The sequence below is a fragment of the Saccoglossus kowalevskii genome, chromosome 21 (genome assembly GCF_978046115.1).
Source record: "Saccoglossus kowalevskii chromosome 21, keSacKowa6.1, whole genome shotgun sequence".
Lineage (NCBI taxonomy): Eukaryota > Metazoa > Hemichordata > Enteropneusta > Harrimaniidae > Saccoglossus > Saccoglossus kowalevskii.
Window position 1 is genome coordinate 7,545,582 of NC_140661.1, and position 23,567 is coordinate 7,569,148.

Genomic DNA, 23,567 nt, shown 5'->3' on the forward strand with positions numbered 1-23,567 from the left:
GATCTATTAGTAACCGTTCGGACCGAATCCCAGAATTTACGTGTGTCATCATGATATAGTTTACTAGCCATTTTGTTTGCTTTAATTTGATCATCATTCCTCCTGCACATCCTAAATGCCAATTTAAACTGCGCACGTGTTTTATACGCATTAGTTCATAAATTACACCAGTGCGCGGTTTGCCATTCGACACCCATAATCTGAACGAATCTCTCGCAATATGGTGACAATCACGAACTTGGTCATTCCACCCCGGAATTACTTTATCCTTCCTAGTTTTAGATTTTGGTATACAATGCTGGGCCGATTGCTCCAACAATGTCACTATATTAGTATATAATTTACACAACATCTCAGTATGGTTGTCATTAATACAGTTCGGGTTACAACAGCTTAGTGCGTCCTTGGGGAGGACGAGATTTCTCAATAGATGACCTGATTTTAAACGATATTCGTTCAGGTTCTTTGTGGTCGCTTTGTTCCAATTAAGAAAAGTCACGTGTTCACTGATCGTTTGGTCGTTATTCTTAAAATGAACTAGACCTGCCAACTCGACTGTCACGCTCATCGGAAAATGGTCAGAAGACAAGACATCGTGCATAATATTAATACTCGATATAGCATTATGCACCGAATATGTGCTAACACAATGGTCCAACCAAGCGGTGCTACCATGCTTCACTATAAAACGTGAAATTATCGTTGTCTTTGCCCAGGAAACTAAAATCAGAAATAAATAAGTTGTTTTCACTGGAGAATCGCTCAAGCTCCAGACCAAATGATGTTCCGATTCCAGCGTTGAAATCTCCCAGGACAATGACATTCGCCGAATCAAATTCTTGAATGATACAATCAATTTTTCCTAAATACATAAGAAAGCTGTCATAATTGTCATTAGCACACGTAGGCGTTACTGAGTACTGCGTTACTGAGCACTGCGTTACTGAGTACTATGTTACTGAGTACTGTGTTACTGAGCACTGTGTTAGTGAATACTGTGTTACTGAGTACTGCATTACTGAGTACTTCGTTACTGAACATTGTGTTACTGAGCAATGTGTTACTGAGCACTGTGTTACTGAGCACTTTGTTAGTGAACCCTGCGTTACTGAGCACTGCGTTACTGAGTACTGCGTTACTGAGCACTGCGTTACTGAGTACTATGTTACTGAGTACTGTGTTACTGAGCACTGTGTTAGTGAATACTGTGTTACTGAGTACTGCATTACTGAGTACTTCGTTACTGAACATTGTGTTACTGAGCAATGTGTTACTGAGCACTGTGTTACTGAGCACTTTGTTAGTGAACCCTGCGTTACTGAGCACTGCGTTACTGAACACTGCGTTACTGAGCACTTTGTTAGTGAACACTGCGTTACTGAGCACTTTGTTAGTGAACACTGCGTTACTGAGCACTTTGTTAGTGAACACTGCGTTACTGAGCACTTTGTTAGTGAACCCTGCGTTACTGAGCACTGCGTTACTGAACACTGCGTTACTGAGCACTTTGTTAGTGAACCCTGCGTTACTGAGCACTTTGTTAGTGAACACTGCGTTACTGAGCACTTTGTTAGTGAACCCTGCGTTAGTAGGCACTATTTTAGTGATCACTCTTTCATTCAGCACTGTATTTAATAATTTAACTCTCGATACACCCACATATATAGAAGTATACTGCGAGGTAATACGCATGCAATCCAGATAAGTCTACCCCAACCATCCGTAACAGTTCAACACCTGCAGATGTTTATTTCATATTCTTAGGCAACGTACTGGAACCATCGCATGCGATAACCATCATCAATTCGCAAAATTTGCATATGCATCTTGCTATCGGGGCACACTGTGAATGTTTAATATATATCAGATGTCCATACACATGGATGTTAAAGCTATGAACATGTGTATTTGATGAGAATTATTCTGCAGGGTAATATATATATATATACGTATAATTATCTGATTGAACGAGGAATGCACTTAGTCGGCTTAATTAATTGTATTAATTCCACTCAAAGATAATAAATCGAATATTAATCCTAGAAATTTATTTATTTTGTATACAATTAATTGATGCGAACACCTGCATATTTAGTAAGACAGATATCACTATAGAGACTAAGTAAAATAATTAGAATGTCTCGTTATAAAGAAGGGTATTCCACACGTCATTTGTGTTATTTACGTCATGCGTCATGAAATCTCTATGACGTCACAACAACAGATACGTTAAAAGCGAGACAGCGTCGTGATGTTATTATTTGAGATAAAGCATTAATTTCAAATGTAATAGGTCGGGAAGTAACAGGGCATATCATTAGCTGATATATCGCTCACATATTGTACCATACAATAACAATACAATATTTTATTTATAGAACCAATTAGAGATATTTTAAACAACATAAACAAACGATATATTAAATAGACTTAATGACGTAGTAACGAAAATGACAATTACTATTGTATGGAGCCCTCCATCATTTGTTTAAAATTACGTCGTTAGTGTTGATGGATTCATAATTACCGTGTAATTTCCTTCACCGTCACCATATCCCGAAAATTGTTTGAATAATAACAAGATGTAATATTGGTCAAACTATAAACCGGAAAATATGCGGGAAATATAAATAACTTCTAACTCGGTCTTAGAATAATAAATTGGCGAGCAACGACAATGTAATGTTTAAGTCGGCGACTGACATTTAAAACCCTGTTTACTTTATAAATGTAGTCGCTGAAAAAACAACGAACTTCATCTCGTAAATTAATGACGCAATGAGTAAAATGACATTTACTATTGTATGGAATACTTGTGTTGTATGATTCGTTTATAATTACGTCATTATTGTTGATGGATTTATGTTTACCGCGTGGTGACGGTTGCTCGAATCTGTCAGGGAAACTGTTTGAATCGAGGGAGTTTTTGCAGAGTTCAACATTGTGTCTCTATACTGAATAACGTGAAGTGAATAACACGATACATAACAAATATAAGTTTGTTTGTTTTTTCGATAATATATGATTGGATTTGAACGTCAGACAGACACATTTAACTCGTTAACACCTGAAATGATGACGTCGAGGTTTAATGGTTACACAGCAATGACGTAACGTTACTGGCGTCATCTGTCAATGACACTTGTGAACAAAAATCGATAGTGGGATTCAATGCAAGGAATTATATAGAAACTGATATCGCAACTATATGTCTAAGCCTACCCATAATCTGATGGAAATCTTTAGTTTTCCCCAAGGTTCACAATAACCTTGGGTAGACAAACACTGCATTTCTCAAGTAATAACAATCAATTTGTATTCACTCTCCATGTGTGTTTCAATTAATATGGTGCCGATTCCAATTATGTTGGACAATATTCGCAATAAATAAACATTGTTGCTGTTAAGGGAAATGCTATTGACATTGTTATTAATGTGACTAATATTTCCTCTGCTCCTCTGTTGTCTCTCATAAAATAATAATACGTTTGTGAAAGGGGGTAACAATACCATTATTAAAACTTGAACATAAATCATAAATTCAACATCAGTTGATGAATAAACGGGCTACTCTCCAACAAGGAAATTGTTGTGGATTATGGGTAATTGAACAAAACTCACCTGAAAAGAAATGCATACTTTTATACAATAATCGTGAAAATAAAACTACGATCATTATATTAATGATACGTTACGTCCGTTAAAAAAGAAAAGGATACGCTGTTGATTACAGAAGGTATAGACATTGATTAACCTCCCCTAATACCGAATTCGCAACTCGTTTGGAAGTACGTGATTTCTCATATACGATAAAATATTTTGACTCTGAACTCTGAATGAGTATTTGTCAAACTGTTACTAACTTAAAACTTAATGTTCTGCCTTGTACGCACATGTAATTGCTAGTATGCCACAGGGAAGTGCTATCGTATGATATTATTTAACACTGTAATGAAATTATTGCCCTTTAATATCAATTCTAACAACTATTTACAGTCCTTAGTCATGTCATTAGGATATAACAGTTTCCCTATAAAACATAAGTGTCACTTCACTGTTTGCTGTATAGCACTGCCACCACTGTCTTTATTCTTGTCACTGTCAAATTTCTACGCTGAATTTATTCGGTTGTAAGACCTTAATATGGTCATTCGAACGAGACGTAGTTTAATTAGAACGGTTAATTAGTCTCAGCCGCTTCTCTTTTAGCGTTCATCGATTTCTATGAAGCCTGATTACAATGACTCTACAGAGACGAAGTTGTGCCAGGCAAAAGTTGGTTGCTAAGCGACCACTGATTGCCCAACAAATCGCTACTATTGGAGTTAACAGTTCCCGTAGTATCTCTTGCATACTATATAATAACACTATCAGATAGATACTCTACAAAACATAATATTGTCCGCTTTTGTTATTTTCAATATGGCAGTTTTTTATTTTTCCTGTGACCGTATAGCGCTTAATCCATCTTCACCTACCAGCTTGTATTGAAGTCTTTGGGTGTATGTTTTTACGATATGTATGTAGGTTAGTAATTACACGTGCACTGTCCTTGTTATATCGTATGCAGTTCTATTTATACATTAGTATAGTAATTCAACTGTAATGGTGTCATGAAGAATAATAACAACATATAATGTTGGTCAAATTATAAAGTCAACGAATATGGAAAATACAAATCACGTCTAACTCGGTTCTAGAACAATAAAATGACATTGATATATCAATAATATCAACTGTAGGTGCCGAAACAATCCACGAATTTCATCTCATAAATTCATACTTTCAGGTCGGGTCTATTATTAATCTTTAATATTTGTTTTAATGACAATTAATTCACAAAAAAAAGAGTAGGGTTATACTTGTAAATGCGTCAAGTTTACAATGAGCATATACAATAAATACGCCTTATAATAAATATTTAATTAACCAAACCAACAATTCAATACACAAATCGTAATAGTAGTTTATAAATAATCCATAATAATTTAACTGCTATCGATAAGGAGCCATTGCTCGAAACGTCTAGCTATTTTTAATAGTTATTTAGGACTACGATTACCAAATATTATCTTCTATATATCAATTCAATACACACGTTTATAACATTGATGTGTTTAGCTCAACGTACAAACACGTTTATTGAACAGAGGCCTGTTGCTTCGACGTATACATTAGGTTTAATTTACGAAAACGAATGATACAAAGTAATTAAGACCAAAACAGTCGAGAACCTTAAATCTTACAATTACAAAATTATAATGTCACTACTATGCTATTTATAACTTTCCTTAATCCAAACACTTTGTATGCAAATTGTCAATTAATATTACTAATTAGTCCACGTTCCAAATTCCAATAAAACTGTCAATGACATTATTTATGCTCTGTATATTAAAGTAAATAACAAACTCAAGTGAACTTGTTAGTTTGTAAATGCTCTCAATAATTATAATGAATTTAGTAAACTGGGATATTAGATTAATTTGTTTAATTCAAACGTGTTTAGCGTGTTGTGTAAACTATTGTTGATCGCGTGTGTACATAATTGCGCTCAATATTACGTGGTGTCAGAGATTCGACGTGCGCTTGTCTATCTAGTCACTGTGAGTCAGCGTTTATTATACGCTATTTGAAACCGTTTCATATTTGGAGTGATTAGTATCGCACATTCCTGTGCGCATTTGGTCTGACAATGGCACGGTGCATTACTGTAACCGTTAGTTCGAATCCTACTTTGGTGTTTATTATGTTCTTAATTATGACTGTAAATTGTACAGCTGAAAGATCCCAGCCAGAGAGATTACAAACAAATTTATTATCAACACCAAGTCGGGCATATCATTATATCACTGTCAATGATTTATATTTTCATAAAACAATAAAGAAAATACGTAAAATATTCATATTTACGTTGTACTGCAACCTCCAATAACAAGTTGATGGCATTTACATATAAGTTAAATTAAGCGAACAATATTTGTTTATACTAAACTTGTCATCAGAATGCAGGCAATTCTATGGCTAGATGTTACAAAGCCAAACACAAAATTAGAATGTTTGTCTTAAAAAAGTCAGTATGTATCACACGCTCATCTTGTGAAATGACACTGCTGAAGTAGATCTTAGGCAATGGGTCAGGTTGGCGTACACAATTATTGCAGCTCATTAAAGTCAACTGCTGAAGGTAATGTGCTTTGTGGCAAAGATGAGGATTCGATTTCCCAGACCCTGTTACTGAACCTTTCTGTGTGTTGGAGGTAGCACTCTTATTAGAGTTTACAATCATTTCAATGCACAATATCGTATACAGAAATGGTAGTTACAGGCAGGTTCTTCTGGTCTGCAAGTGGAACACTAATGTTCAACTCCAGACACCCACATAGCAGTAGTTTCAGGGGCGCACCTTTACAATGACATCATTATCTTTGTATGAGTAATAGTAGTATTTGGAAGTGCGCCACTATCATATGAACCATTTTGACTTCTAACTGATACTGATATTAAATAAATTTCTCGGAAATAATTCTTGCGCCCATGAAATGATCTCTACAAATTACAATGCCTCCTCTGAATATTTCAAATTAAACTTATTTTAATAGATTGCAATCACATTTAGCACATTGTCTGTATCCTATTCTATTTGTCTAATAAGCAAGTATTCAGCCAAGAGGAAATTAACGAGCCTGTAAATGCATAGACTGTCATATAGGTGGAAATGCGTTTTTTTTAATTTGACAAGAAGGGATACTTCGCGAGATAAACAATTTAAAATGTCTTATAGTAAAAGTTATTTAGATTTTAAAATTCTGAATGTTATGTTTAATCAGAAAAATGAACCCACAATTATATATAACAGAAACATGTGGGCAGACACAATCATGCAGAACAACAATTCTCAAGTTGATTTAAAAACCAGGTCTATCGATAATTCAATCCAACAAACAACTATGCTACTGGTCTTTATTATTTTCCTGACTTATCTGTATGATTTAGAAATTTCCCCGAGGATTAGTCAATGACATTGTCAAAGTCACGAGTCTCCCATTTTGACTTCATAGACATAAGATGTTGTTTTGACAAAAATATCATTTATGTTTCTTTTAATTTATGGACTATGATTTCTTAGTTTATATAATATAGCATATTGAAAAATTACGACACGACTCTTACTCTCCAGACTCCCTTCCAGTTTTTACTGAACAAATTCATGATGTAAAATATGTCCGTGATATCTACCAATAATTCAATCCAACAACAACTATGCATTTACAGGCTCGTTAATTTTCTCTTGGTTGAATACTTGCTTATTAGACAATTGGAATAAGATACAGACAATATGCTAAATGTGATGCCAATACATTACATATAAGTTTAATTTGAAGTATTCATTATTTTCATGACTTATCTGTATGATTTGCAAATTTCCCCGATGATTAGTCAATGACATTGCCAAAGTCACGCGAGCCATCAATCAATCCATATTGGCACTTTCATTCTCATTTTTTCTACTTTATCACTTATTTACGAAAGCTGTTACTGATAATAATTTGTTAATGCATCACCTGCAACTAATGGCATTATAGAAATATCCAATTTACGCATTTATCAGCTAATTACATGGATAGGTGTTGTGCTATCGGTAAGATAATTACTATTGATTCATTAGTTGTCTTAAAATGCTCATTTGGTAAAACAGCATTCATGGGGAATATTTCAGCCGATGGGTCAGGGTGATGTGCCAACTTACTGCAGCACATAGTGCAGCTGCTGGAGTAATCTATTTGGCCTGAATTCCCAGACGTCAGCTACTGAACTACTCTGCTTTTAATAGTAGTGGAGTGAAATTATGGGGGAGGGAACAGGTTACATTCTTTTCAAAAAGTGCCAGCAGATCGGCCGACAGAACACCATTAAAAATCTGCTTTTGACAAAAATATCATTTGTGGTCAACTTTACTATTATGTAATGAACTGGAATCTCATTTAGAACTTTGTTGGTCTTTGGTTGATTGCAAATTAGTAGCAACTGACCCTGTAACAATAAACAAATAATCCACCAACAGGAAATCAGCGAGGCCATAAATCCATGTAGCAGTGTGTTTTCTAATTTGTTGATTTTGCAAAAAAAGAGGATACTTTGCAAAAAGAGAAACGAAATTTTAAAATCCAATATAGACTGACAGAGTTTCGGGTATATATTACAAAAAATGATGGCATACAACATCATGCAGAACTACAGGTCTCAGGTGAATTTGAACTAACAATCACCTAATTTAACAAACAACTATACTACTTTATAAGAATTTCCCAGATGATTAGCCTATGACATTGTCAAAGTCACTAGATCAATCAATCAATTAACATTGGCATTTTTATTCACACTTCTCTCTATTTTGTCACTTATTTACGAAAGCTGTTACTGATAATAATGTGTTTATGCATCACCTGCAAGTAATCGCATTATAGAAATATCCAACTCACGCATTTATCAGCTAAGTGCCTACGGAGGTGTCTTTTAATTGTTAATTGATGCATTGGTTGTTTTGAAATGGGGAAAAATGATAACACATTTCCAGAAGCTCATTTGGTGAAATAACATTTAATATTTCAGCCAACGAGTCAGGCTGGTGTGCCAACTTATTGCACATAGTACAACTCCTGGGGGTAATGTGTTTGGTGACAAAGATCAAGTCCCAAATTTCTAGACTCTGAACTTCTGAACATCTCTGATCAGAGTGAGATTATTGGGACAAGTTACATTTTTTCAAAGAGAAGTGCCAGTAGGTCTGCCAGCAGGACACCATTAATAATCTGTTCTCCCATTTTGACTTACTCCATAGACAGAAGAGGTTGTTTTGACAAAAATATCATTTATGGTTCCATACATTTATGGATTATGATTTCCTAGTTTATATAATATAGCACATTGAGAAACGATGACATGACAGTTACCCTCCAGAATCCCTTCCAGTTTTTACAGTAATAATTGGCGTGTCCATGACGTAAAATAGGATAAAATTACAATTCCTTCCTCCTATCATGTAATGAATTACATTCATACTTATTAATTGGTTGGTCTGTGGTTGATTTAAAATTAGTGGGAACTGAACTTGTTATAATAAACAAGTAATCTGCCAAGTAATCATCCATAGAACGCCCGAAGTTGCAGGGTACTTTGTTGGTCTTACAAAGGAGAAGATACTTTGCCAAAAATCAAATGTAAAAATTTGATGGATATGTTTACTTATGAGCATATATTACAAATACATGTGGGCAGACAAGAACATGCGAAAATAGAGAAATACGGAAATCTGAAGTTGATTTGAACTCGGACTACCAATCATCCAATCCAACAAACAACTATGCTACCGATGAACAATTATTTGTCGACAATGAAATATCTAATCTTCAATTTTTTTTCTTGTGATTTTGTCTTCATTACTTCCTGATTTATCTGTATGATTTACTAAATTCCCTGATGATTAGACTGACATTGTCAAATTCACCGAATCCATCGATCAATCAATCAATAATTATGAATTATCAATCCACTTCTCGCTTATTTACGAAAGCTGTTACTGATAATAATTTGTTAATGCATCACCTGCAACTAATGGCATTATAGAAATATCCAATTTACGCATTTATCAGCTAATTACGTGCATAGGTGTTGTGCTATTGGTAAGATAATTACTATTGATTCATTGTTTACATGTAAGAAATGTCATGGAACATTAAAATGATGTTAATTAGAACATCTGGTCTTATCTAAATTACACCCATAACACTTATATAATTTTTACAGCTCAATTAAAATAGACCAACCAAAACCACTTACATTTTCAATTTATAATATTAATTGAACATCACCCCATCATACGCAGTAATATAAATCATCAATTTCAACTTGAGCCGAATTATATCTAGTATTTTGCAAGACAAACACAAATGAATACAACAGGAGCGTACAATTGACGTTTTAAAGAGTTACTTTATCAACATTCGAAGGAATTCACTGAATCCCATGTTGAATAAATATTTGTAGCACGTTAGATAGTTTGGACATTTCCAGCAGAGACATCCTATGTAGTTGTTAATTGTTCATACTCGCATTTATTTTGTATCAAATATCATTATCACAAATAAGAAAATACACACAGGCTTCTACTTAAGGGCATCACATATGTTGCATACATACAATTCCCAGAGTTAGTGTGAAGCAAAACATGTATCATCAATTTAACACGTTAACTTTAGACCTCTTAGACGCTCTTCATTTTTGATATTCCTGCTACATGTAAGTCTGGAATTGTGGTTTTTCGTGTAGAAAACGGTATTGGATAAACTTTCTCTAGTAGTAATAGGTTCATTTTATATACAAACATGGTTTATTGGAAGGGCAAAATGACAATCTAATTCTAATTCACGTTCTATGATACCTGGCCACGTTTGCACAGCGTCTTTTTTTGTGAAAGATACTAGAATAATATCATCACTTGTCCCAAAAGGTATGATTGCTTTAAATGCAATCATGTTTTTCTGAGCTGGGATCTAATCACTCCACTGCTCATATTAATAAGATGTACCATGGGTGTATCCTAATGCATATATGGTTTCATTAAATAACAATTGCTACAGATACATATTATATATAGTGTACCCCGGGTAACCTACATGCATACAATAATTAAGGACAATAGACCATTTTCCGTTCACTGCGAGAATCACGCGTTATGCGTGAAATCGAACGTAAAAACAGGACAAACAAAAGTCATAGCGTCGTAGTGGCGTCAAACATCGCGTGGGATTCGACAAACGCGAAGTATTTTGGGGGACATTTCCATGCTTAATAATGTGCTGTCCACATTTGATGATAGGCAATTTTGATTAAGTGAGGGTATTCGGAAGCAATATTCCTCTGTCGAAGATCGGCCGGTCGATGTGAGTTACGAAATAAAAAAATTCTAGTTCAAAATCAAATCGTTCGATTTTTGCGGCAGACGTTCGACGCGCGTTTTTCATACTTCTCGCGAGATCTCGCAATTGTACGGAAAATCCCCTATTCCATTAATTTTAAGCCTTATAGAACCTCAAAGATGCATTGATATGCGTCACGTATTTACTTCCATTGAGTGTTATTTGTACCTAGTAAAACTACATTCATGTGGGCTCAATCCTAGTGTAGTATAGGATATTGTGTTACAGGATGGTTTTCGCAAAGGAAATGATGGATTTATTGACAGTAAATTAATCAATAACAATGTGTGTGTCCGGTATGTTCAATACAGACACTCTCACAAATCCAGTAGACTATAAAGTAATAAATGTTACGATTCTCATAAAGCATCCGTTTTAGCAACTAATTTACCTCGACAAATGTTACTGGTAATAAATCGTCTGTGTATCGCGTGTCAGTAATGTTACATTAGCTATAAATACAGCTCAACAAACTTGATATACAGCAATGTTGTTGCGTAGGTGTAATGTAATAAAAAAATCAATATTGATGCATTCATCCATGGAGTAAGTATCACGAATCGCATTAATTAAGGGAAAATGTGATGATATTAGACAGATATATAAATGTCATTGTAGATCATATGCAAGTTTTCTATAAACAACAGATGCCGACTCCACATGTACGAGTGCGTTTCAAGATTGGCTCTTACAGTATCATTAGCAGTCACTGCAGTCAATTAGGATACCGAACATATAAAGACCTTTAATACATACATGATGAAAATCACCAGAGACATGGATGTTTGGAATGGTTAATATGTTACTTATTAACTCGTGTACGCCCACGTTCTCGTCCGTATGCTGCCAGCATGGGATTGCAACCAGATCCGAATCGCGCATATGTGTAGATATCACACAGGCGGCAATGGTAAAAAATTACACAAGTTTAATGATACAGCCAGATCGCTCACATAAAATTTGAAAACTAAATTGCGCATGTTGAAAAGATAAGCACAATATGTTAGGTATTTTTTCCGCTCAAATTATTTTACTAGCACTATGGGATGGCCTATCTGCGTCACGTGACCTTTCACGATCAATACGAAAGAGAAAGTATTCGCGACTAAACGTCGCGATATGACCAGTGGTTGGGACATATTGCCCAAAAGCTATCGTGCCCGTAGCTAATATACCTATTTTTTGACTATTTTAACAACACACCTTATTTGTTTAAAACGTCATATCCGAGGAAACACAGTTTGTAATTGCACGTGTTCTGTCTCAAAGGTCCAACCCGTTTTGCTATAGCAGATTCCATGGCGGTGTTCGAGAAGACAGCGCACGATCAAACAAAAGAATGCTTGCTCCGACAAGATGTGAATCAGGGCTAGAATGACAGTACATATCTGTTTCTACTCTGCATACGTCAGTTCCAAATGACGCTCTCGCTTAAGGACCCCGTGGACCCTCATCATCCAGCCTTTGCTATTCTAATGACTTTCTGAAATAGTTAGTCTGATTGAAATATGATGGTACAGACTCTACCTAGTTGTTTTATTTGCTATTTCTCAATGTTTTCACTGTAACTGTGACCGAGATATGATACAGGGATAGAAATAACACGTAGAAGCAAGAGGGCAGATAAAATAGGAAAGCTGAAAAATTATAAATACAACAAACTCGAATAAATATGTATACATCTTACTTGAAATAATATTGTGGTTTAGCGAAAATTAAAAAAAATGTAGTGTGAATTTTCCTCACACGATCTGGATCGATAAATTGTTGTATAAATACGCAATGTTTCACTTTGTTTTTCGAGTGCATGGTGGAAGTGATTTAGGGACAACATCAAAAGTTCAATGTAGGATTAAAAAGTTAATTCCTTTAGTTTCCCCCCCCCCCCACTGAAACCTAATTGATAAATATTGATCACGTCGTCAGACTACATTCACCATTAAATACAAATTGATAATCGGACAGTAGTATGGCATAGCAGTTGGTTCTAGGTCCATGCCCTGAAATTGACCTCACTGGACGCACATATTTACACTCGGACCAAACCATTTTCTCGTCTTGGATGTTTTTTTTTTTCATTTTCTGTTATTTTTTCCATGATTGGATAGAAAAAAAACGAACTACAAATACTCGTTTTTGTAGGATGGAAACTTTTTGAGGTAAACCCCCCTCGCTCACCCCCAAACTAAAGCAAATAAGTTTTTTATACGACATCGATCTTTTGACGTTCTCCCTTAAATTATTGAATTATTTATGATAAATCAACACTTTATACAGAAATAAACTGACTTTGAATGGCATTGATCATATACAATACTAATACCGTGTAAAACGTCCACGGATATTTTACGGAAGAGCACCTGGTCGCCGCGCAGCGCCATTTCGAATTTCGCGTGAACACGCTTTTCATACGTCGCATTGGGCATCCAGCATGACGCATCGCGACGAACGCCACTCTTTAAACAATCAAGTTTATATTCACATATTTGGGCAATTGTTTGCTCGGCAAGCACAGTTTCCTGTTTCCCTATGTGTCAACACATGTAATGATTGTTAAAATAATATCATGTGTTTCAATTGGGCCGATCTTTATGAATATTATATGTAGTGCGTACAGTGATTAATGAAAGTTCAACGTGTTTCAAGCACGTGTGAGAACACGTGTTTGGATATATCTACGGGGAATTGATTATATTATCCTTAATGTACAATTGTTATTACTTCCACTAAATTATTTAAATCAATCTCCGAGAAAGTGTCATGTAATTACAACGCTGTTACTATGACGTAGGCGAACTTTATAAAACCATGAATCATTTAACCTTGACGTTTAACTAACACATTTAGTCTCCGATTTTGGCGCCGTGTCCCAAAAATTATCAGCGACTTATCTTAAGTTCGAGACCTATTGGCATACTTTAACCTGTTCTGTGGGAAGCTTGGTATTGCAGTTACACTTGTCTGTTGTCAGGTATTTAGAACAGCAAAGTATAACGACTTTCATCCATACATGTATGTATGTATGTTTGTTTTAGTGGCTTGGATTAATGTTAGCAAATAACACCGAATAAACGGCAAGGTAAAGACTATGTCTAATTATAGTAAATACGTACTGCGGGCGTGACTCGAACCGGCGCTCGCGTACGGCACCTAATCGCCTAGCTTCACACCACTACACGTCTTCCCCTCGGCCACCGGGCATCTCCAAAAAAGGATGCTTAATAACCGAGCTTATTACGTGCAGAGAACGTGAAACCCGTCCACACGATACGCGCCACACAGCATGGCCAGAATGCGGCAAAGGCCTTCAGATCTGGCTGTAGTAGGATGGTGAAAGTAATGGTACAGCATTTTAACAGTGAATAAGTACTGAGAAATAATTTTTAAACTCATAGTTGCTGTCGACATAGGAAGTAAAGTAAGCAAATAACACCGAATAAACGGCAAGGTAAAGACTATGTCTAATTATAGTAAATACGTACTGCGTGCGTGACTCGAACCGGCGCTCGCGTACGGCACCTAATCGCCTAGGTAATCAATTATTTTTGGATTAATGTTGTTGGGTTTCACATAACAATGAAAATATGCAAATGTGCTATAAGGGACATCCTTTGCATAATTCAATATTTATGATTCGATTGTCTTGGTAGAACAAAAATCACCATGAACTGTGCTTCACATTGGCTAATCACAAACTTTGTCTCGCGATTCTGAACTATGATGACAACCAGTAACAATAATTCTCAATTTTAAGACTTGTCTCCACGTGTTCACTAGTAATCTGCTTTTGTAATATTTGGTGAATTTTGAGTTGATTACCTAAATTAATGGCAGCTTAACATCAGACTTCAGCTGCCGCAGATTTTCCTGCTTAAATCGGAGTGATCACTTACATATATCTCAGAATATGTTTTCACACATGTTGTATACACTCTTAGACCCAATTTATATGACTAATACAATATTCTGAATAAACAGGAAGTTAGAAAGATGTACCACCAGTAAGGCGATTATTTAACATCAATTAGCTTGATTTCATGAAAAGGGTTGCAACAAAGGAATGCTCCAGTTTCCTATCCATTTCTAGGGTATATGATCCAATGCAGTAGTTGAGTGTTATAAGTGAGGTAATGAAAACCGCCCTTTCAAATGTTCATCGTGTAGAGAATAATAGTGGGTTACAGCCTAATTAAGAGTATAGAGAAAAACATTTACGTCGGTGTGTAAACATATTACTCATAAGTATCATATGGGAATTCTAAATATGTTTATCTGTGCCGATTGTGTCGTCCTCTGTGGTTTAATAGTTATCCTGTCCGCCCACCAGTACGGAGATTGCGGGCACGACTACTCTGGTCGGCTGTACACGTAGTCGTGGTGAAAGAGTTTATACTGCCCTCTAGTCACGCTCGCGGTATTCAATGTTGGGAATGTGGCTTCCAGTCAAAGAGGACCTGAAGTAGCCCTTTCGCTTCGCTGTTCTTATTCTCAACCATTATCTTCGTTCTTGTCACATCAAGTACCTGATTGCGTGGGATGAACTTACCCAAATCTGTTATTAAACTGTTTGCCTCTTGATCTCCGAAATAAATAAATAAATAAATAAATAAATAAATAAATAAATAAATAAATAAATAAATAAATAAATAAATAAATAAATAAATAAATAAATAAATAAATAAATAAATAAATAAATAAATAAATAAATAAATAAATAAATAAAATATCAAAATGTTTTACTTCTCTAGGTGAACTTCAAGAGTTATCATAAGGGGTACTACCGTATTACCCCGGGCACGCGCCCAGGGGCCTGAACGTACAAAATCGGGAAAAGTTGGGGGTGGGCGCTTACCCGAGGACCACCCCAAAAAAGATTTTAAAAAATTGTTTTTGTGATCGTATGATAAGGTCAAATAAAGGAATGCTTTCGTACACTTTGTACACGTACTTATTTCTTGATTTATGCGAGGTTTCAATAAACGTGAGCACTCGGTCAAGATCTGTGGGAACACTAAGACACAGGGTCGAATTTCAAGAATAAAACTTGTTTTATGTCAGCGAATGAAGTTGTATTACTCACTGAAATTGACTACAAACTATGGTAAATATTGTAATCAATGCATGGTTACATTTTTAGTAACCGTGATCAGTGCAAGTCGAAACGGTCGGGAAAAACTACCGCTTGTAATCCAAGAAGGCGATGACCTTATTAGCATAATTTTGTTCACGCACGTATTGATACATCGCATCGTAATTACTGAAGAATAGCAGACAGGGTTATGAAACAAAAAAAAATTATTACTGATGTGAAATGTTTATAAACTATTGTGAATACATAAACATATCCAAATGGCGATACATAAAAAACAGACTGAAAATAAACTCTGGTCGACCTCATTAACATGATTTATTCACGCACCCACACACATGACAAAATTATGATGCAACAAGTTCCCACCGTCGGCATGCCTCATTATGGTTATCGTAATGGACTTGAGGTCGGCAAAATGTTTTTCTCTTCAACGACAGAAAAATAATCCACATGACCGTAATGCCATAGCTGTGATGAGGGATGGAAAGAAAGTAGCAATGTCTCAAAAGTGCTAGCTCCCGTTCACAGTCAGCTGGCATCGGTGTCGCTGGGTGTATATGATAGAGGAACGGAAGTTGTGCAACCAAATTTGCCGAGTTCGCAGTTTTTCGCTGATAAAAAAATAACTAAGGCAAAAACTCACGGTTTTTCAGCATTTTTGTAATAACGACATTATCCTCTATCAATAATCCGCCCCAAATAGAAACATTTCCACTAATTCTTGTGTTTTTTTCGACGTTTTTCGAAAAACCTGCGATTAGGCTGCGAAAGTAGAATATTCCGGAGGGGGTGAAACGGAAGAGCCAAACTTAACGCGTAAAAATAGAACGCGTATTTTGACCTCTACGTGGCCAACCAATGGCTGGACACGGGTACGTTTTTGGTCGTTGCCAAAGAGCCCCGCGTCCATCGCCTGGCGATGCTCTTCCAATGAGTTTTTACGTAAAAACACAAACAAAACGGCCTTTTTCAGGGCCACCACACACTCCAAAAAGAGAACTACCGTAACAAACACACTATTTAAATAAATCAAACGCGTTCGTTTTTGACAAATAAAACTTTATTGTTGACCTAATTCTTGGCTAAAAATCACCCTGGGCGTTTAACCGAGGATGTCCCCAACATGTAACTTTTGTGAAAACAGGGGGGTGGGCGCTTGCCCAGGGAGGGGCGCGTGCCCGGGGTAATACGGTAGTATATCTTTAGGATATCATAGACACGTATATTTAGTTAAGGGCATATACATATGGTTATATTTAGTTCACCGGTGTACGTGACCAGTAATATCAATATCGAGTGTAACTGTACTATTGTGTCAATAGTGTCTATGATATTTTCATGTTGATTGGTATGTACAATGTGCAATAAATGCAGATGGCCGCCAAAATCTCGTTCAGAGCGAGTGGGTCACGACAATTGTTTGTTTTCCTAAAATGTGCTATATTCCGCCATTGTGTCAATTATTTACCTGTGTAAACATTATATTTGTTGTAGTGGGTGTTTTATGTAAGAGCACAATTGTGCACACCTCTTGTCTTTCTCGCTCCCCACGAGATCTGAGCGGCCATTCAAAAACTGTGTGGTGCATATCTAGAAGAAGAATCAGAGGCACAAGTTGGCTTGTTTATCGTTGTGGCTGTCATCAACATATTCATTAAGCTTTAGTTAGTTTATAGTGCATTTAAAAAGGTGTTCTTAATATGTGGAACCATGTGCAATTTATGTATAATAAATCATGGCCAGGTTCACGCGGTTAATAGGTAATGCACTTGAATTGATAGGTTAATTCATTTCAAGATCGTCTAATGGTTTTTAGAATATACTGCGTGTTGTCCATTTCGGCGAACAGGTTAAATTGAAAATGAACGTGTCCTGCATGTATAACTAATAAGACACTGTTGGTATGTGGGTATTTACTAGGGTTACTCACAGTTTTTTCTATTAAACTAAGCGTCTCTCCTTCACATTACATCCATTCAATTCAAGTGTTTTAAGTTAACGAGGTTTATTGTGCTTTCACAATACAGTCCAGTTGTATACATATAAATTAGGGACGACAACGTAACACATTGGCGTTCAACTCAATTATTACTCACATTTAGTGAAACATTGTACTCTGTTTAAAGTCCTCCACTTCTCAGAACTCCCGCATCACATTAAAACCTATGAGGTAACATAAAGCTATGTGCTTGTCGTGTATATGTGTTCATTTACACGAATGACGGTCAGGATCTCATCGGGAGCCCGGTGAGCCAAGAGTATTGCTTTTGTTTCTCAAATGATGTTCAATTTCCTCATTCCATCGCATCACTGCTCTGCTGATCTGTGCTATCATTGTATTTGGTAGAGTGGACGCGGTGGAATTGAACACTATTTGAGGGACATTTATAGTAATGCCAAGTTATTATGCAGTCAATAACTCATGGTTGTGGTGTGTGTGTAATCGCCCACCATCTACACCGATACAAGAAATTCTTCTCATTCAATTAAACAATGCGCACTGAATAACATTGTTCTGTCAAAGTGGACATGGGATTCCATCTGTCCGCACAACAATTATCATCAGTCAGCCAACTTCCCACCAAATAACCTTTGTCGGAATACAAATACACCCGTTACTATGAGTAACCACAAACAAGCGCTGCTGCGACGCAAACAAGCGATGCGTCGCTACGAGAGACGTCATTCACACTATTGACATTGTTCTCATCTGCGGTCGCCCGTCAATGCCAATACTTTTTTATTAGAGATTTGCTTTAATCTAAAGACAAACGATCACACGACCAAATATAGTTTCCTTTTTGAGTAACATTATTTATGTCCACTGACGTCGTTGTGACGTCACATTAGCGTCCCGTCGTGCTTTCATAGTTCTAAGTTTACCTCGTTACAAAATATTCGCTGTGTACGCCCAACATCTGATATCGACAGTATGATGTGTGCACGATGTCGGACACGCCCACGCAGAGACTCTCCCAATGGTTATCATCTATCACGACACGACTTCTCGGTGGCGTGACTATCTCCCACTGGCCATGTGATAAAAGTTGGCCTTGTACTAATTCAAAGTTCAGGACACACAAACTATTATATAACAACTGTAGTTAATAAAGTTTAACGTTTTGTTTAAATTATCAATAATTACACGAATATCACAGAAATTGTTGAGCAGCGCAGAATTACATTAATAAACAAATATGTATTTTCAGGTTTAGTGGACGAAGAACGTAATCTTCTATATCCGGAACTATTCTCAGAAGAGTTTATCTATAAATATAAGCGTTTAAATTATGATATGGAATTAAAGAAACAGTTTAACTTCACGGAGTTCACTTTAAGGACATCGAACCAAAAGAAAGATACCATAATAGAGGTATGTACATTTCCACATGTCAGTGGCCACCCGATCCTGTCAGAATCACACTCTTCAAGCGCACATGTGTCTACGAGTTCACGCCATTCAACAGTGTGACCCCGTCCATATACACTGTGATGTATACGGGAAATATCACACTTTTCGAAGGACTGACCCCATCGAGTGTGTACGCCATGTGACACTGTGATGTATACGGGAAATATCACACTTTTCGAAGGACTGACCCCATCGAGTGTGTACGCCATGTATACGGGAAATATCACACTTCTCAAAGGACTGACCCCATCCAATGTAAACCCCGATATACGGGAAAATGTCACACTTTTTGAAGGACTGACCCCATCCAATGTACGCCATGTATACGGGAAATATCACACTTCTCAAAGGACTGACCCCATCCGATGTAAACCCCGATATACGGGAAAAAGTCACACTTTTTGAAGGACTGACCCCATTCAATGTACACCATGTATACGGGAAATACCACACTTTATTGAAGGACTGACCTCATCCAATGTACGCCATGTATACGGGAAATACCACACTTTTCAAAGGACTGACCCCATTCAATGTTCGCCACGTATACGGGAAGTATCACACTTTTCAAAGGACTGATCCCATCCAATCACCCTACATACGGGAAATATCACACTTTATGAAGGACTGACCCCATCCAATCACCCTACATACGGGAAATATCACACTTTTCAAAGGACTGATCCCATCGAACGTACGCCATGTATACGGGAAATATCACAGTTTTCAAAGAACTGACCCCATCCAATCACCCTACATACGGCAAATATCACACTTTTTGAAGGAATGACCCCATCCAATCACCCTATATACGGAAAATATCACACTTTTTGAAGGACTGACCCCATCCAATCACCCTATATACGGGAAATATCACACTTTTCAAAGGACTGATCCCATCGAACGTACGCCATGTATACGGGAAATATCACAGTTTTCAAAGAACTGACCCCATCCAATCACCCTACATACGGCAAATATCACACTTTTTGAAGGAATGACCCCATCCAATCACCCTATATACGGAAAATATCACACTTTTTGAAGGGCTGACCCCATCCAATCACCCTACATACGGGAAATATCACACTTTTCAAAGGACTGATCCCATCAAACGTACGCCATGTATACGGGAAATATCACACTTTTCAAAGAACTGACCCCCATCCAATCACCCTACACACGGGAAATATCACACTTTTCAAAGGACTGACCCCATCCAATCACCCTACATACGGGAAATATCACACTTTTCAAAGGACTGATCCCATCGAACGTACGCCATGTATACGGGAAATATCACACTTTCCAAAGAACTGACCCCCATCCAATCACCCTACATACGGGAAATATCACACTTTTCAAAGGACTGACCCCATCCAATCACACTACATACGGGAAATGTCACACTTTTCAAAGGACTGACCCCATCGAATGTACGCCACGTATACGGGAAATATCACACTTTATGAAGGACTGACCCCATCCAATGTACGCCACGTTTCCTCGGGGCGGACATCCGGGCATTTTCACCGCTTGGCAACCCTCGCGGTGAAAACAAATGCCGAAAACTAGCAAAAAACGGTACTTTGGGATGGTTGTTGAGACTCCCCTGAACAGTGTTACAAGATTAGCTCTACGTGTGTAACATATATATTTTTATTTGAAACTTTATTGTATTTTAAAAATCCAGATCCTGAACAGGATATGATTTCAATAAAGGTATTACTTACTTACTTACTTACTTACTATATAAATTTGATTGTTCAAGGTTACTTCAAAGTTGAGTTTGACTTTTTTTCTCGAATTTTCCCCGGCGTTTCACAGCAGCGCGCACAGAGCCTATAGAAATGCATGTACAGTGGTGCGCGTCTTAGCAACGTGGAACGTCTAGTGACGTAGCTGCGCCCCCGAGGATACGGGAAATATCACACTTTTTGAAGGAATGACCCCATCCAATGCACGCCATGTATACGGGAAATATCACACTTTTTGAATATTACATGGTATATTGCCCACCAAGTGGATACTACATATGTGTTTATCACATCTCACTGCTGTTACGCTTGCTGTGATTGGTTGAGACTCGGTCACATGACATTGAATAAAAATGGATATTACATGGTATATTGCCCGCCAAGTGGATATTACATGGGTATATCACATGGAAGACGTAACTGAAACTATTGCGCAACGATACTGCGCATAACAAATTGTCGTTCGCTGCACTGGTGCTGCCCCGCTCGCTGTTGTTTTTTTTTTTCGGGGTAGCTTTCAAGTTTTGAAGGAACTTCAGCCATCCGAAATAGACATCGAGCGTGCTCGAATGGATATTAAGTAAGATACTTTGTTTTGATCTTTAGGGTATTTTTTATATCAAGCAAAAATGTACGGCAAAGCTGCAATTGAAACGTCGCAGCCGGGATCGCTGCAGCGCGTTCTACGCTGTAAGCATTTCTACGCGTTCCACGCCGATGCTAACCGAAAACGATCTAAAGCTGTGTGACTTGTGAATAGAAGGTGTACTTTAGTGAGAAAGTAATTTCAATCACTTCCACGGCACTGACATTTTTATCTGGAGAGTGATCAAATAACTTGCGTTTGAGAATTTCGCAATTCATTTCAAAAATGTTATTCTCGATAAATTAAGTGATTCACACTGCTGAAACACGGTTATAACACGGTCATGGCCGAAAATAACATTTACTGGATGTATTTCGCAGTTTTTTTTTTCCAGCAAACATTGTATGTATGTTATTGAGTAATGTGAAACTTGTTATAATACATAAAATAAAATATTGCATACTTCAAATATAAGTGTTGTTATTTTGCGGGAGAGTGAGTGTGAGTGATATAAGTTCCATGTCATTGTGCGTGGTTGATGTCTGTTCGATGTCATAAAATAAATAACACATGATTATTCGGGCAATATCGCGATTTGTTGTCTGCCCTCGGGCTGTTGATCATGACCATAATATTGATGATGACCACCATCCCTTGGGCAGGCAACAAATCGTGATATTACCCTCAAAAGCATGTGTTACTATTTAATTATCACATCTCACTGCTGTTACGCATGCTGTGATTGGTTGAGACTCGGCCACATGACATGGAATAAAAATGGATATTACATGGTATATTGCCCCGAACTCCGCACAGTTCGATGCGCGTTACTTATCATCACTGCACAAAGCAGCTTTGCATAGAACTCATTTGCATATTCGAATATGTTCGAACTACAAGACCCTGTCGGTTAACAAAGTTATGCGTAAGTCACTCGGTTACTTTAATCACTTTATTAAGAGGTTTCACGCCCTGACTCTAAATAAAATGTTCAGTTATTTATACAAAATATACATGACTTGCGTTAGAAAATTACAATCCTTTCCTACGTGCCAAAGCACTAGTTTCTACTATAAATGACTAACTTTATAAACTTACTAGAACCTGTGTGTTCTATCGCTGTTAGACGCGCAAAATCGAACCCGTTCAAGCCAGAAATAGTATTGATATATTCACCAGAATACAAGATGAACGGAAATGTTAGGAAACTTTTTTCAGTTAAATTAGTCTTTAATGTTTCTTTCCCAACTATATACGATAACAGAACGTTTTTTCTTCCAAGTTTTAGTGTATCACGTGCGCCATTTCACTACAGTAACATTACCTTGCAAAACATAGTCCGCGATAAAATGGTTCGTATTTGCGCTTTTACTGAGGTCTGACATTAATAAATAGTTAGGATGTCACATACGTTTTTTCCCACTTTTTGTAGTACGTTTTCAGATCTAACAGGTACAAGAAAATGGCTGTGCTTGACCACAAAATTGAAGGCTGCCTGTGGCAGAGGCACTATTGCGTAAAGCGCAAAGGCCTCTGGGAAGGAGATTGATATTGCCCGCCAAGTGGATATTACATGGGTATATCACATGGATGACGTCACTGGAACTACTGCGCATAACAAATTGTCGTTCGCTGCTCTGGGGCTGCTCTGGCCGCTGTTGCTTTCAGGGTTTTGAAGGAACTTTAGCCATCCGAAATAGACAGTTAACGTGCCAGAATGGATATTAAGTAAGATACTCTG

The 23,567-nt window shown here is 37.0% G+C and overlaps 1 protein-coding gene across 1 annotated transcript in view; it reads left to right on the top strand.

Annotated features, from left to right (window-relative positions):
* The window catches only part of LOC102804383 (acid-sensing ion channel 1-like), a 78,843-nt gene that overhangs the window by 14,160 nt on the left and 41,116 nt on the right, over nucleotides 1-23,567 (top strand). The window contains exon 2 of the mRNA XM_085495430.1: nucleotides 19,281-19,444. Within this exon, the coding sequence (XP_085351556.1) occupies nucleotides 19,281-19,444 (164 nt within the window). The remainder of the gene's footprint in view (nucleotides 1-19,280; nucleotides 19,445-23,567) is intronic.